Below are 16,682 nucleotides of genomic sequence, written 5' to 3'. Positions count from 1 at the left end.
TGATAAACACAAAGGAAATAGCGTCCACCAATTATTCACTTTCCACTGAGCTTCCTCCACCCAATTATGAAGTTCACCACTCTTTACATTGCTCTTTCAACACTTGTTGCATCATCATCGTCATTATCACCACCATCATCAGATGAGTTAAAGATTGGTACGTTTAGATAACGATGATTCTCTTTGAATCAACACACCCCGATACATACTAACATTACCTAGATATCCTCAAGCAAGTTGAATGTAAGCGTAAATCGCAAAAAGGCGACGCCATATCCGTCCATTACAAGGGTACATTGGAAGATGGGACAAAATTTGATAGTTCATGGGATAGAGGAACTCCATTACCTTTTGTCATTGGCCAGAATCAAGTCATTACATGTTGGGAAGAAGGATTGTTGGATATGTGCATTGGCGAGAAGAGAAAGCTTTGGTGTGCTCCAAGCATTGCTTATGGTGAGCGTGGTATTGGACCTATTCCGCCTAATGCTGCTTTGATTTTTGAGACCGAGTTGGTTGATATTGCTGGAGTTAAGAAGGAAGAGAGTGGAGGTGATGATGCTGATGATGGCGAGGATGTTCTTGAGAAGGATGAATTGTAAGTAGACTCAGGTCAAAGGAATCTATATCTCGAAAGTGTTTGTAACCCGGATTGATTTGTTTTTGGTGGTCTTTCAATGTATCTGATCTGGTATAGTCTACTCTCGAGAAAATCGACTTTTCTTCAAATGCAGAAGGTGCCTTCTACTGTTGAAACCACTATACGTGTCGCAGATACAAGATCAGAGTTGCTACAAATATGATTGTTCTCGGCGGGTATGTATTGTTCAATGCCTTCTCCATGACACACCACACCACGCCGCGCATCGCCATGTCCTGCTGCTTCTCTCTCCCTCCTTCCCTCACTAATCTTTTTTTTTTTTTTACTTCCGCCGTAGCGCAAAAATAATCTAAATAGGGAAACGATCACGCACAAAGGGGGTAAGCAGAAGAAATTTATCATGCAATTGCTCAATATATATATATATATATATATCGTCCTTTGCTATCCACACTTCCTACATAGTTCCTTCCCACGTTTCTGTTTTTTTTTTTTTTTTCAACGATTCAGAAGGGAAATGTCTAGATTTCTAAAGCCATTACAAGAGTTCGTTGCCTCCAAGGCAGATTTCAGGATTGTATACTCCACTGCCTCATCATCATCATCCTCAGATACCCCTGAGTTTGTCAACAATTCTACGCAACGTATTTGCGTGCTTGACTCATCATTTAATCCTCCACATTTAGCACATTATGCTATCATCGAAGAGCTGTTAAAGTCAAACTACGATGGAATCCCAATCAAGAATAAAGTGTTACTTCTTTTGCTTTCGGTGCAGAATGCCGACAAGGTACACCCACAACCTGAGCCATTCGACCAACGATTGGAGTTGATTAGCTTGATGGCGGATCATATTGCCGCTAATATTCCCATCACAGTTGCAATTGGACTAACCAAGCAAGCGATGTTTGTGAACAAGTCGTTATCGATTTTGAACTACCTTGATGCACAACAGCAACAAACAGTTCAACCGGGATTCAAGTTGACGTTTTTAATCGGGTTTGATACTTTGATTAGGATACTCAATCCGAAATATTACTTGCCGGACAAGTTGTCAGTCTCATTGGAACATTTCATGAAAATGACGGATTTGGTGTGTTTAACAAGACACAGTGAGACGGTTACTATAAATCAACAACTGGTTTATGTCAAAGAAATTTCGCTTGGACAACACGAAGAAATCCCTAGTCATTGGTCGAAGAATATCTTTATATTGAGAAATATGAATGACGAAGTGGCTACGTTTAGTAGTTCAGGTATAAGAAAAGAAATCGAACTGGGAAACCCGGAATGGAAGAAGCAAGTTTTGCCAGAAGTTGCTGAGTACATTGAAGAGCATAATCTTTACAAAGAGAAGGAAGCTTTGGAGAAAACATAAAACAAAATTGTATTTAAGGAGTAAAAAAAGAGAACAGAAAACTAGAAAAGTAACCAACTCAACTGGTTAAGTTCAAATCAATACTGCAATGTTGATAGCAGCAATGGAGAAGAAAGCATAAAGTGAATAAAATGTATCCCAGTTGTGGGAGGAAGACGAAGATTTCGTAAACTTGTCATTTCTGGAAGTCAGAGTCTTATTCCTGGAACCGTTGCCACCTGACCTGTTTTCAACTTGACTCAGTTTCTCCTTTCCTTTATCATTTCCCTCCTGCTCCACTTCTTTTCCTTTTTCGACTCCTTCTTCTTCGTTTTTAACATCACTTGCTTCAGAGCCATCTTCTTTTGTTCTTGAGGTCACCTTTTCATTATTGGCATTTGTGCATTCAATCTTGCCACCTCGAACAACCAACCCAATCTCCAGTTTAGTCCACTTCTGACAATCAAACTGTGGTGAAGTTGACGTAACAATTGCGCTACCTTTAACCAATTTCAAATTTTTAAATGTCAATTCCGTAATCTTCCCCACAATTTCTAAAGCACCACCAATAATCTTCAAGCTGGGGAAGAAATTCACCCTTTCAATCAAGTTGTTATTGATAACCATTAACCCACCTTCAATCTCATCCAATTCGGGAAATTCAACCACTTCCAATTTGGAATTCTTGGAAATATTCAAAGTACCACCAATATATTTCAACTTGGGCAACTTTATGGAATGCAACAAAGAACTGCTCAAACTCATTGATTTACCAACTCTTTCCAAACTACCCAAGTTCAAAGTGGCAACATTATGAATACTCAACTCTTCAACCTGTTTCAAATTGGGCAATTGAACTTTAATTTCATTGGAGTTTGCAGAAACATGCAACAACTGAGTCACCTTCTCGACATTGCAGTCAATGGTATCCAAGAACCGGTTGTTGTTAATATCCAAAACTTTCAAGTCACTAGCAACAAATCCAGAAAACCCAGTCAACGACGTATCAGAAATGGTTATACTTTCAATTCCCTTAATTTCAGCATTGAATTGGACATTGCTCAAGATGGGTAAAATCTCCCATTTCAAAGAAAGAACTCGTTTCAAACTAGGTACACTAATCAAAGCCAACGAAGTCAACTCGTATAATTGAAATTCTCCACTAATACTTTGCAACTGTGGACTCTCAATGCGCACCAATTCTGGTGACTTGAATATAGATAAATCACCTTTAATCTTGACCAAGTTGGTAAATGTAATAATAGGATAATCAAATTCAGAAATGACAACGTTTCCAACAATGGTTTCACATTCAATAATAGAGTTCAAGTCACCCAATGAATGAATAACAAATTCATCACGTTGACAATGCAAGGGGATACTACCATCAACCTTGGGCCTTGAGTTGTCGCTAGAATCACCATCTTTGTCTTGGTCATTATCGCCATTGTTGTTGATTTTGTCACTAGAAAGGGACGACCACTGCTGAACATAGTTTTGGTTGAACTCTGGTGGGAGGAGGCCATCAAAAGATGGAGAATGGGAATCTTGGACTTTAGGAGCAGTTACGGCCATACTGACCAAATCGTTTTCATTGATAACATCTATTGGTGGGAGGAAATGTTAGTATTTTTTGGTCAAAGAAGCATTTTACTTTGGTCTTGGGTTAATACATACTTATGTTCCCATTAGAGGCACTTATGCGGTGAACGCAACCGCTGATGAGCAAAACAACAATGCAGAGCTTCATGTTGGGCGTGGTAGAAAACGTGGGCTTTGATGTTTGGGAGTGTGAGCAGTTGGATGGCGCAAGGGGGAACTCTTGCAAGATGGATGCTTTTGTTTTTTTTTTTTGTTTTTTGTAATACTAGCTCTAACTTTCGTCTGTATATTTATAACTATAAACTCTAAATCAAAAGCGTAAACATCCTTGTTTTATACAAATTAGCATAACAAGATTCTTCCAATTGAGGAGTTTGAACGACCTATCAGTGGTGGATCAATATTCAGATTTTACAAACAGAAAGAATAAAAGGTGACGCAAAAGCTGAAGTAAAAATTCAAACATAACAGAAAACAACAACAACAACAACAACAACAACAACACTAGAGTTCTGAAGACAGAACAGATCATCAACTTGTATATCAGTTTGGAAACGGGATGAGAACAACTCTAAGAACCGAGCCTTGTCGCTTACATATACGTCAAAGTCCTTGACTTGTTCAGTTGGGTCTAACAACGACAGAATTCAAACTAAACAAAAGCCCCTACCCTATGTTGCTACATGTAATTAGAGATGACCTATAAGCTACCCACTCTTCCCTAACTGCGGCAACAACCTCTCTTTCTCTCTCTCTCTCTCTCTCTCTCTCACGTAGCCGTTTGTTTCCGTCCTCTTACGCTTTTGCAACCAAAAAAAAGTAAGTAAACAGAAAGTCGTGCGCAACGGATAAAATATTGAATAGGGACCACGAGAGAAAGAAAAAATGTGCCTATCTAGCAAACCAACAACCATCATTCAAGCCAAATTGACCAAAAGACAGACAGTATCACCCCGCCGCAATACACATACAATTCATTTGCATACACCTCCGTCACAATGTCATACATAACACCATCCATAGTGACGCTCTCACTCTTGACAGTAGGTGGCTACATGCTATTTACAGGAGCAGGTGAATCATTCAATATTGGCGAATTTTTAGAAAGCACATCTCCCTACATGTGGTCCTCATTGGGAATTGGCTCATGTATATCCTTTTCAGTAGTTGGTGCCGCCTGGGGTATATTCATTACCGGATCGTCAATCATTGGAGCTGGTGTAAAAGTTCCACGAATCACAACCAAGAATTTAATTTCAATCATTTTTTGTGAAGTTGTTGCCATTTACGGATTGATTATGGCTATTGTTTTCAGTGCCAAGTTGCAGAGCGTAGGGAAGGAGGCATTGTACTCAAAGGAGAATTTGTATACTGGTTATTCGTTGTTTTGGGCTGGTTTAACTGTTGGTATTTCGAATTTGATTTGTGGTATTGCCGTTGGTATTACTGGTTCGACTGCTGCTGTTTCTGATGCTGCCGACAGTTCTTTGTTTGTCAAGATCCTAGTGGTTGAGATTTTTGGATCGGTGTTGGGATTGTTTGGTTTGATTGTTGGACTCTTGATGACTGGTAAAGCACAGGAATTTAGTTGATTTAGCCATTTAGCATTTAGCATTTAGCAAAGAACAACACTATCTGCAAAAAAATAAAGGCAAAATATTTGAATGAACAAGTTTTACATCAATGGAACGTTACAGGTTCTCTCCTCTATTCTGTCTATACATACTCACCAGCTCAAGAGTCTATGTCCATAAATTCGGGATTCTTCTTCAATATAACAACACCCTCCAATGAATTGCTTAAGCTAATCCACTCATCATTTTCAAGTTCGGCACGCTCACCATAGTTTAATAGCACTGGTGTAGATTGCGTGACCCATCCAGTGATAGTCTTGGGCTTACCGGCCTGACCAACAACGTCAACCGCTTGACCAACTCTTACATTGACTTTCAAAGGCTTCAAGTTTTCATCAACAGTTACCAACATCTTTGGTTTCACTGCTGGAATCAAGTAGTACAACAATTCATGACTTGTTTCCTGTGTTGAATCATTCAAAATAAAAGCTCTTGGGTCTAATAATGCCACCGACACTGTCAACAAAGAAGCCAATGCCGTATTGGACAATACTGTTCTCTCCACATTGAACGGAGACAACGTCAAGGTTCCCTTACCCAAGTGCAACAAACCTTGAGCGACTCTAACCATAAATAAAGTGTCAGGTGATTTGATGTAATACGACGCCAATTGTCTCAACAATTGAGCCAATCTGGCATTATTGGTACCAGCACCAACCAATCCCATGGCGTAGATGGAGTTTTGGGCAACTTCCAAATCAGGATCATGTGAGTACCTGGACAATGTTTCGAAAACCTTAATTTGTGGGTTCGATATCGAAACCAATCCCATAGCCAATGGAACTGATCGACGAATTAAAGAATTCCCGTAGTGCATCAAATGACCAAAATGACGCAACGACATATCTTGACCAATATCCTCACCCATTGCAATACAAGCCAATCCTAAAACGGCAATACCTTGGTATAGCTCCTCATCTTCATCTACTTCGTCATCATCATCGGCATCGGCAGCATCTTCTTTGTTTTCAGCCTCATTGGCTTTGGTTTCTGACGAGTCAGCAGCAGTAGCAGTAGCAGCAGCAGTAGCAGTGGTGTTTGCATCAGCAGTATCTTGAGTTTCGTTAATATCATCTCTGGCATCTTCCATTTCAGCATCTCTTTCACCCTCTTGTTTAGCATTGCCTTTTTCTTCAGTTTTTTGCTGGTCTTCCTCAGACTGTTCCAATCTTTTCTCTTCATCAAGTTGATCTTTGGGTTTAGCAGCACACATTTGTAGCAAGGCTTGTATTTGCAAAACGTTACCAGTGCCGGCATAGGCACAAATATTGACCAAAACTTTCAAAGTTTTGCTAATTGGATGCTCAATTGCATCTATAGTCTCCAATACATCTTCCACCTGTTCAGTTTTACCCATGTACAAAAGCCCCAAACCTAATGCCATGAATTTAATAAATTTATTGGCCAATTGATTGAAATCTCTCTCCAACAATGTTTGCAAAATAGTTGAGGTTATATCACCATGGCACGTTCCAACAAATGTATGACCCAAAGCTAATGCAGCCAAACACGACACTTCTAATGGTGCATCCAGATCTGACACCAATGGTAATAACAAATTCAACACTTCTTCATTGGCAGACCCAGCAAATGCAATACCTAACCCATTGATTGCTGCTGTTTGGTATAACTTATTGGAATCATTGACATAGTCTTGCAATAACGCAAGTGCTGCATCAACATCGTCGTGCACGTTGGCTGATACAATACCGGTACCCAACAAAGCACCAGCCTTGACTTCTGGATCGTCAGAATATGTATATTTATCCAATACCTGCAACCCTTCATTGACATCCCACTGGTGAAATGAACCCAATGAGGCTGTAGTTGAAACCATGCCTTTACCCTTTGTTCTGTAAATCCAAGACTTGTTATCTTCCTCTGATTTAACCAACTTGTCTTTACCAAAACCAAGATTCAAAAACGCATTGACAAAAGCAGCGGCAAGATTTTGCTTTGCAGAATCAATGGATCCAGAAGTTCCCAAACCAAATTTCGAATTTTCTAAATGTGATTTGTAAACATCTTCGGGCACTCTTGGATCCAATAAATTCAACTCTTTGATCAAATATTGAAAGTATTCGCCTAGTTTGACATTACTTATCGTATCTTGAACTTCCTGATTCTCTTTGGGTAATTTAAAATTACTAAATTGTTGCGACAAGATGAAACCCAATTGTTTATGAACCAATTCATCGTTTGTTGAATTGAAAACTTGCTCAATCAACTCCTTGTCATCTAATTTGATGGCAATAGTTAACGCTTGTGTCAATTGACTGTGGGATAAGTATATAGCAAATGCAGTATTCAAAAAGGAAATATCATCAGGTGGAGCCAAATATGGAACCATACTTGTAACATAAAGACAAGCTCTGGCGTAAGTATTGTCGTCAACAAATTGGGGCAATTTATCAATGGACTCGATTTCCGACAACAAATCGACAGCATCGGCTTCAGCATTGTGCTGCAAAAAGTACGGAACAATCTTCAACGCCAACTGGGTTAACCTTGACACCAAATCTTCGTCTACACCCAAATTTTCTTGATAGGACTCACCGATTTCCAAAGCCAAGTGACGCAAGTACTCATGTCCCCAATCTTGGATAGTGTCAGTATTTGACAATAATCTATACTTTACTGACTCCCTTTTGTTTTCGTTTGAGTAAGTCATTGCCAACACAGACAAGATGTCGGCCAAACTGGATACAATGGGAGATTTTTCGCCATACTTTTTACTCCACTCATCATAAACTTCAGTCAAACCGGGGTAGCTGGGTCTCAAAAACTTCAATGGCTTTGGGACAGCAGTCATGGAAGTAGTAGAGTCTTGAATGGATCGTTTCAAGGAATCCAAGTACTTTGCATATTGATCTTGCGATTGATTGGGTTGTTTCAACCTTTCCACAGTCAGTTCCAACTCCTCTTTCAATTGCTGGTCCTCTTCGGATAATTCTTCTTCTTCTTCCTTAGCTACATTCTTTTTATTTTGTGGGATCTCTGTTGCATCTTTGGCAACCACCGACGATGACGATGTTGGTGGTTGGTTTTCTTTAGATTCTTTCTGTACCGGTGCCATTCCTCTCTATCCAAAAAAAAAAACTTGTACAGTTTGAAGGAAAAAAAGCGAAAAAAAAGAGGGGGGAGGGGGGTGGTGGGGCGGAGAAATAGTATGAAGTGATGATGAAACTGTTGTGAGTTATGCGGTGATATTTGTTGCCTTCAGACGTTGGATCACTCTTCGTGGCTTCTTGTAGTCAAGATGTGTCTTTTTTCAGAGAGTGGCAAAAAGAAGGCGAAAAGAAAAAAAAGAGCTACATCCTGCATATACTCTGTACACATCACGTGCACAGAATTATTATGTCGAAGTAGTAGAGCATAGACACAACACCCACTTACGAGACATTAACAAAGTGGCGTTAAAAGTTAAATAAGAAGTAGTAAATAAGAAGAGACCAAAAATAAGTGGAAGTTTCTGTTTATTTGTGGTTGCTTGAGACAGAATAGAGCACAAGACTTTGAAAATGCTGGGCTATACAGCGAGAGGCAGAATTGAAAAAGAAAGAGACATTTGGGTTATTGAACAGAGGAGGTTGCTTGTCCAGGCAAAAGCGAAGCAGTACTCCAACAAGGGTGAGCAGCTCCTTGATATATGTGTTAATGTGATGATTTGCTGCCACCAACCTGTTAGTTTTACTTTCCCAAAATGGTAGCTGAAATAGTGAAATCTAGCCTACTCGTTGTCTTCTTCCATGTCAACCATTCAAAAGAAGATGGTTACACATAAACATCAGACGCAAGGAAGAGTTTTGTTTTCTCATTTTGTCTTTCGTTAACTGTATCTGCCTGAGGTATATGGCACGTGATATAAAACTGGTGCTACCACTTCGTTTGTTTACTTTTGGCTGCCAACAACAAGATCAAAAAGGAGAAGAAGATTTTGAAAAANTTTTTTTTTTTTTTTTTTTTTTTTTTTTTTTTTTTTTTTTTTTTTTTTTTTTTTTTTTTTTTTTTTTTTTTTTTTTTCTATTTTCATTTTTCACGCGTAACATCTCTAACCAGTGCCATAAAATACATGGCCAACTTTAGAACCCAACACACCATAATTGAAAAAAAAAAAGGGATTTACGGAACTAAAGGAGTTTCGGTGTTTGCTCTATTCAATAACAAATCCCACTACCAAAGAAACAAAGCAGTAGTCATTAGTAATTCAATAGAACATTGTCGGCAATGGATAGAATATTTTACAGCTCACCCTTGATTCGGGACCCTTTGACAAATTATCCCATATATATTTTCGATACTTCATACTTGCCACCCACTGAGTCCATAGACTATGACACACTAATACCGGTGCTAGTTCAGAAGCTTCCATCAAGACCATATGTATTGGTGATGTTCTCATCTGGTTTGAACAAGATCAGTTGGGTTTGGGGGTTAAAGTTTGTCAAGAGCTTCATGAGTAATGCCATCAACTTGAACAATTTGGTCAAGATTTTCACGGTCCACGATTCATGGTTTATCAAGTCTGTTACTTCAGTCATACACAACTACCACACGACAAAACACAACATCGGAGCCATCAACTACATGTTGGATGCATTTGCTATTCAACCAAAGGGACAACGCCATACGGATGTAGTACATTGTCGCACATTGAGTGAATTGAGTCACTATTTGAATATCACCTTGTTGAAAATATCCTTGAATATCTTCAAGTACGATTTGCAATTGGAGAATGAGCTAAGTTTATCATTTAAAGTACCACCAGTCATCAACCCTCATGTTTTATTATCTCCTCAAACAAACCCTGCATTTTATCACCATGTCTATCAACTACTCAATATTATTCATACCCACTGTTGTAAAAAGGAATTGATTTTTTACGCTCCAGGGAAGAGAGAAAATATAGATATTCTATACCAGTGCATAAAGCGGAATCAACTCGTTTGGATCAATGATTGGGACTTATATTGCATTGCCACTGTCTTTAAGAAGATTTTGCTGGACTTACCATTTGCTCTTATTCCATACAAGTTTATATTACTACCGATACAAGATGATTTTGAGTATACCCAAGCAATATTCAACGCCATCATAACCTCACATCAACAATATACCAAAACCATCAATTACGATCAGTTATTGTTGCAAATATTTCAAATTTTCTCAGTACTAGTGTCCAATGAGGAATTGACAAAGCATAATACTACTACTATAGCCAAATCTATGGCTCATTGCTTATCTCATGAAATTGTATCAACAAACACAAGCCACGTTCTCGTGGTTCAACGATTCATCAAGAATGTGTTGCAATACTGGGATGAAGTAAAAATTTCATATGATTTCCCATCGATTACAGAAGTCCTTAGTGGAAAAATCCAATCCAACAACATGGAACTTACTTATGAAATGAGCTACGAGGTCACATATGATGATGAGGATGAGGATGAGGAAGGAAGCAATTTTGAGAACCAGGTCCTATTCAATACGAGTAATATTTTGGATCCAAACTCAGATTTGCAGCTAGATGAATGCAAAAATGACCAATTACATTTTGATCGCGAAAATAGATTAGGCAGGATGGGATCACGCAAAGGTTCTGACAATGTTGAGAATCTTGTTGATAACGTCTTATCAAAACCACCTCGACCTCCTCCTAGAACTAACTCAACCACAAATAGAGACCTTTCACCTAGCAAAACTCGTCAACCAAAGAGCATGCCACCACCACCACCACCAACACCACCGCCAGCAACAACATCAACACATATTCCCACGTCAAGATTATTCAAGAAGGAAGAAGCACTTACGCTATTACCTCTAGATATTAGCGACGAAACACACCACAATTCAAACACCACTACCTCTGAAGTTTCGACTAGACCCAAGGAACATTATGATAGCATAACGAATGATGAAAATGTTGCACCTGAATCAGTGTTCCATGGCAACCACCAACTCTTGCATCCGCCACCGCGACTGCCTAGATCGGCTAAACTGACATCAACGACGTTGTCAAATGTCTCCAATCTTCAATTACAATTCCCACCTCAAAAGTATCATTTCACCAAACCAAAACTGACAACTCGTGTCACAACTGGTGCAATTGTTTCTGCAAACGCAGCTACTACCACATCAGATACATCACACGTCAATCCACAGGGGCAAGTTGACCTTGAGCTTCAAGACCTGGCTACAGCATCCTCACTTCAGAAGAAGAAAAAGAAACCGGTGATTAGGGGGCGTAAAGTCTCCCAATTGGCGAAACTATTTGAAGAACGTTCACAAGGGTTGGAAATATTGAACAGTATGTGAGAAAAAAAAAAGTGGGAAGGAGAAGGCAGATGGTACTCGTGGGGTGGTTGTGACCTTGGGTGCTGCACACGTATGCGTATCTTGATAGGGGTTGGAAAATGGAAACAAAAATCATACATTATATAGAGATATATATATATAAAAGAAAAACAACAAAAGAAGATAGCATGCTATCACAATTAGCTCAAGCTAGATTCAATATTCTCACTCACGAGAGTGCAATCACGTCTCTTCTCCCCCTTTACTCTCCAACTAATCGAGAATCAATATTATCCATTGATAAATCACCACCATCTTCATACGGATTATGTTGATGTTGTGGTGGATGCTGATGCTGATGCTGATGGTGCTGGTGCTGGTGTTGACCTCCAACATGCCCGACGTTAGCAGCAACGGCAGCAATCGCAGCAGCGGCACTTCCGTCAGAATCATTCAACCCGTGATGATGGTGATGTTGCTGATGGTGATGGTCTTGCAATTGTTGCTGGTATTGTTGATATTGCTGGTCATCGAGGTGGTGTTGTTGGGCTTGTGTCGCTGCGACAAATTGACGTTGAAATTCCTCTTGTTGTTGAGCTTGGGCTTGAGCTTGAGCTTGGTCTTGGGGCTGATTTGGGGTCTGGCTTTGAGTTGGGGTTTGATTTTGTTGTTGTTGTTGTTGCTGCTGCTGCTGTTGTTGGAGTTGCTGTTGTTGGAGTTGCTTTTGTTGTTGTTGTTGCTGACGCTGTTGCTGTTGCAACTGATGATTACGTTGGCGTTGTTGACTCTGTTGGTTTTGGAAAGCTTCATAGTTGGCAATATCATGGCCATCGCCCAAAAATGCATTGGCGTTGGCTGCAGCAGCAACAGCAGCCACAGCATCGGCCGTATCGTTACCACTTCCCGACGCATTTCCAAGAACTCCTCCATTACCGGAGGCGGCGGCGGCGGCGGCAGCAGCAGCAGCAGCTTGAGCTGCTTTCTTTCTATACTGAGCATTTGCAATTCTTGAAGGGTTATTGAAGCCAAATCTTGAATTTTGTTTCTTCAATTTACGCTTGTAGCCTCTAATTTCATTATAGATATCTTCACGTTTGATAATTAAATCCGGATACAGTTCTCTAATCTTGGATTCAATATGAGATGGTTTAGTTCCCAATTTGTACAAATCCAAAATCAACACATTCAATTCATCGCTTCTCTTGCGAAGCATGGGGTGATTACTCAACGGATCCAATTGCGGATGATTATGTTCATTACATGTGGTTCTCAACGTCCAAATGCCAGTAGATTTCTTGTACGAAGCAGTCATAGAATAAGGACATTTCAATTTCTTGGTCTTAGTATCAGGATCCAACATGTAACCTTCACCAACATCAACTTGCTTCAGCTCATCAACTCTTTTCGATTTCTTGTGGCGGTATCTTCCACCCAACTCACAAGTGTAATAAATCGCCTTCTTGTTGGAATGGGCAATGACAACACCGAATCCATTATCCCTCGCGAAATCAGCAATAAATTCATTCAAATCATCACGACTTTGAAAAATTTGGTCAGGGTAGGGTCTAGTAATCAAATTACCCTCGGCAGTAATGGTGTTTTCCTCAACGGGGTAAATCTTCAGCTTGTTATCAATAATTGGTTCAGGAATTTGAATATTGTACTCGGCCAAGTCGTCAGCGGAAGGGCCAGACAAATCTGGTAATTGTGGATCACCAGCACCTCCATGATGCAGGCGGGATACATGGGGATTTCCATAATGATTCAAGCCCGCAGCAGCAGCAGCAGCAGCAGCTAATGCTTGTTGCTGCTGCTGTCTCACAAATTGCTCAGAAGTTTGCTGAGCTTGCTGTTGCAATTGGTACTTTCTAAACTCCTCCTCATCTAAAGCAGTTTCTTGGACTTGAGTCTGATGATGCAGTTGGCTAGGCAACGTGTTTGCAGACACTCTGTTGTTTCTTCTGGTTTGGCGTTTCAGTTCTTGCTTTGCCAGGGCAACAACAACAACAACAACAACAACAACAACAACAACAACAACAACAACAACAACATGATCCACTTGCAGTTGTTGTTGAGGCAGTTGACCTTGCTGCAGACGCTCTGCTTTTGATGCATCAGATACGCCTGTGGCGTGGGCAATATCCTCCAACTTGATCCTGGGATCTGTTTGGGATTCAACATTATTGAGTAATTGTTCGTCAATGTTACTGGCGAAATCGTCTTCAGCGGCGGACATTGTTCAAAATAGTAGTTTACCAGAGTTTGGTCCGTTGATATATCTTGGGGACGTAGGTTGCAAGTGTAAACAAAAAAAGATCTGTATCCAAGTATGTATGGGCTTTTTTGCAACTTGATGATTGATGCACTACTTTGGATACTGGTACACACCCTTTTTCTTTTGGTAGGTGAATTTTTTGTTGTGACTTCAGAGGGAGAGGGGGAGAGAGAGAGAGACAGAGAGGAAAAAAGGGGGGGGGTGTGTTGAAGTGTTCAAAAATTTTTCTCACTCACTCTTTTATTTTTGTGCTTTGTAATTTAGTGGAATTGTGCGTTTGTACACTACTTCCACAAGTCGTGTGAAGTTCAACTAATTGTGTACCGGTAGCGCAGATTCTATTATAAGTACTCGATTTCTTTGCAGCCACTTTCTAACAAAACTGGGCCTGGTAGGAGATCAACTACGTGTATGCATTCTCAGTGACTTCAAGTAGTTGTTTCCGATATTATACATACATACGATGCTGCGCTGTTCACACGCTTTCGCCATCCTGTTCCAAATAATCCTGTGCCCAAGTAGGTAAGATAAATGAGCTTTGATGGACGAATTGATTATAGTATTTGAACAACTGGCCTTCTTTCCTCCGATCAAAAGTTCTCAATGGGGCTGTCAAGTTCAAGGACTCATCAATCGTGGCCACCAATAATCCCAACTGTCCCGAAGTATAACTGGGCATATAACATTGACAAAATTTGACATTGGGAAACACATACTTGCACTTTTTGATCAAGCTTCGGAGATATCTTATGTTTAGCCATATATTCTCCAGTGATTGCATTATTACAATCCCTTTGTCATTTAATGCATTGCGTAACAACTTGAAATAGTTGACTTGGAAAAACTCCTCCGCTGGACCTTCAGGATCAGAAGAGTCGGTTATAATTACGTCAAATTTGAGTTTAGTTTCACGAAGGAATTTGAATCCGTCCTCAATTATCAAGTTTAGTTTTGGGTGATTATGATATTTCGCCATTTGTGGTAGATATTTCGTCAGCAATTTGATCACCATATCGTCGATTTCAACCATGGTTATTGATTCCACAGTTTGGTCCTCAACATGTTTCACTAGTTCGCGGATAACACCGCAATCTCCTCCTCCTATAACAAGCACTTTTTTCGGGGATGGATGAGACATGATTGGTACGTGAGTTATCAATTCTTGATACGCAAACTCATCTTTTTCGGTGCATTGGATAATCCCGTTGAGAACCAACACATTGCCAAATGTTGTTGACTTGAGAACTAAAATATCTTGGTATTGTGATTTGGTGTGGTACAAAATTCGATCCACTTGCAAACCAAATGCTTGTCCGGGGAATGCGTCAGCAGACTTTTCGTAAAACCAGTAGGCCAGACTCTTTGAGTCGTATGATATTGTCTCGTGGTTGAATTTGGAGATATCTATTGGCGGATCCTGGTCAAATGTGGAAGCCACAGAGCTTCGAGGTTTGAGATCATGCATGGCGATGGCGATGGCGATGGTTGTGGCTTGTATTTGAGGGAGTATACGGAGATGTCGCTGGGGCTATTGCCATGAAAGAATCGGTGTTAGTTACTTAGCTCTATTGTTCTCCCCATGGATCAACCTATCCGAGAGAAATACCGTAAATACGATAAGGATGTATGGATGGCCCCTGATAATAAGGAAGAAAAAAATTTTTTTTTTTTCTTTTCTTCCTAGTGTGACTTTGTACAAACATTTTCCCAATTAGTTAACACATCTTGTGCTGATAATAACGATACTGTTTGAGCTGACACGAATGGTATTCTCGCTCCTGTTAGGCGTGAAACAAGTTTGTTCATACTTGAGACATGTGACCTTGCTTTTACCAGACGGAAATGTACGATAAAATAATAAATGTGGAAGGTCTCTTTGATGTATTTTTAATACGGTGATGATAATCCCGGTAAGGCGGCAGAAGTGTATCGAGTATCATAGATATTACTGAAGTGGAATGGTCTAGATAAAAGAGAACTTCGGTTTCGATGAACATGTTGACCAAGGCAGAAGTCAGAAGCCGAGTCAAAGAGAGTAACAGTTCTTGGTCTTACCCCTCTTTTTTCTTCGGTTTTTGGTCTGACTGTGTTACCAAATTCATATCTCGGTTGCAATCGGCATTTGAATACTTGTTAAGCTTTTGGTGCTTCTCTGACACTCTAGTTGTTAGTTGCTTCACAGCGAGATTCGGTTTCTGAAGAAAGCTTAGGGATACAATACTTGAAAACTTCCCCTTTCAGCAAAATCCTGTCATCATATTTACATAGACAGATATTAGAAATTAGCAAGCACTGGCACATTAGCTCTTCCCACATACCCATATTCTAACAAGTGCAGTGTATTTTTTTTTTTTTTTTTGAGCATTGAGCGAGTGTGTACACACATCTTCTGCGGGGGAAGGAGGATTTGTGTTCTATTACGTCTGTCCTAAAAGTTACGCGGGGATCAGCTAGCTCTATATGTGCATGGATGTGAACTTACCAATCGTTTCGATTATATATATATGTATATATTTTAAACCTTAAATAGTGTGTAAGTCGTGTACTAGAATACAGTCTTGAACAATGCTCTCGTAAAACAACTTTTACTTCGGAGTTCTGTCGGACGGAAACGAGCTAAAGTGAGATATGTAGAAATGCCTACGCACAAACCGAATGAGGAGCTTCAGGTGGTATATATATCAGGTCGTAATAGACCGGTCTACGCATTTGAGCCCTGATGTAACAAACTTCTCTAGGGTTCAAATGACCTAAAATGATGGCCTTTTTTTTTTTCGGTTTTATTGGCTCCGCTAAGCCTCGGTAACTGACGTAATAGGCAAATAAGGAAAAAGATACGTTTGCATCCATACACCAATACTGTGTTTTTATTTTTTATTTCATACCAATGCGACATAATAATTCATACCAACGCGACAT

General features: G+C 39.9%; 8 protein-coding genes across 8 annotated transcripts; 4 read left to right on the top strand and 4 right to left on the bottom strand. All coding sequences in view use genetic code 12, as the record gives it.

The window, feature by feature from the left end:
* Positions 1-66: 66 nt before the first annotated feature.
* KGF57_005074 (peptidylprolyl isomerase family protein) lies at positions 67-602 on the top strand (the record flags this gene model as incomplete). Its single annotated transcript, XM_051754651.1, has 2 exons — positions 67-157; positions 223-602. The coding sequence occupies 2 exons, from the start codon at positions 67-69 to the stop codon at positions 600-602; spliced, it is 471 nt and encodes a 156-aa protein (XP_051606391.1).
* A 516-nt stretch (positions 603-1,118) lies between these two features.
* Positions 1,119-1,979, top strand: KGF57_005073 (nicotinamide-nucleotide adenylyltransferase; the record flags this gene model as incomplete). Its single annotated transcript, XM_051754650.1, has 1 exon — positions 1,119-1,979. One exon carries the CDS (start codon positions 1,119-1,121, stop codon positions 1,977-1,979), a length of 861 nt encoding a protein of 286 aa, XP_051606390.1.
* A 72-nt stretch (positions 1,980-2,051) lies between these two features.
* On the bottom strand, positions 2,052-3,708 carry KGF57_005072 (uncharacterized protein; the record flags this gene model as incomplete). Its single annotated transcript, XM_051754649.1, has 2 exons — positions 2,052-3,562; positions 3,636-3,708. 2 exons carry the CDS (start codon positions 3,706-3,708, stop codon positions 2,052-2,054), a joined length of 1,584 nt encoding a protein of 527 aa, XP_051606389.1.
* Positions 3,709-4,558: 850 nt separating this feature from the next.
* On the top strand, positions 4,559-5,152 carry KGF57_005071 (H(+)-transporting V0 sector ATPase subunit c''; the record flags this gene model as incomplete). The annotated part of the gene is made up of 1 exon (XM_051754648.1): positions 4,559-5,152. One exon carries the CDS (start codon positions 4,559-4,561, stop codon positions 5,150-5,152), a length of 594 nt encoding a protein of 197 aa, XP_051606388.1.
* A 142-nt stretch (positions 5,153-5,294) lies between these two features.
* On the bottom strand, positions 5,295-8,270 carry RPN1 (proteasome regulatory particle base subunit; the record flags this gene model as incomplete). The annotated part of the gene is made up of 1 exon (XM_051754647.1): positions 5,295-8,270. The coding sequence occupies one exon, from the start codon at positions 8,268-8,270 to the stop codon at positions 5,295-5,297; it is 2,976 nt and encodes a 991-aa protein (XP_051606387.1).
* Positions 8,271-9,421: 1,151 nt separating this feature from the next.
* ECM25 (Ecm25p) lies at positions 9,422-11,509 on the top strand (the record flags this gene model as incomplete). The annotated part of the gene is made up of 1 exon (XM_051754646.1): positions 9,422-11,509. The coding sequence occupies one exon, from the start codon at positions 9,422-9,424 to the stop codon at positions 11,507-11,509; it is 2,088 nt and encodes a 695-aa protein (XP_051606386.1).
* Positions 11,510-11,750: 241 nt separating this feature from the next.
* Positions 11,751-13,724, bottom strand: KGF57_005068 (uncharacterized protein; the record flags this gene model as incomplete). Its single annotated transcript, XM_051754645.1, has 1 exon — positions 11,751-13,724. One exon carries the CDS (start codon positions 13,722-13,724, stop codon positions 11,751-11,753), a length of 1,974 nt encoding a protein of 657 aa, XP_051606385.1.
* A 514-nt stretch (positions 13,725-14,238) lies between these two features.
* Positions 14,239-15,228, bottom strand: KGF57_005067 (spermine synthase; the record flags this gene model as incomplete). The annotated part of the gene is made up of 1 exon (XM_051754643.1): positions 14,239-15,228. One exon carries the CDS (start codon positions 15,226-15,228, stop codon positions 14,239-14,241), a length of 990 nt encoding a protein of 329 aa, XP_051606384.1.
* Between the last annotated feature and the right edge of the window lie 1,454 nt (positions 15,229-16,682).

This window comes from Candida theae (assembly GCF_024610275.1).
Source record: "Candida theae strain CBS 12239 chromosome Unknown scaffold25, whole genome shotgun sequence".
In the NCBI taxonomy this organism is placed as follows: domain Eukaryota; kingdom Fungi; phylum Ascomycota; class Pichiomycetes; order Serinales; family Debaryomycetaceae; genus Lodderomyces; species Lodderomyces theae.
This window is presented reverse-complemented; position numbering and strand designations above follow the sequence as displayed.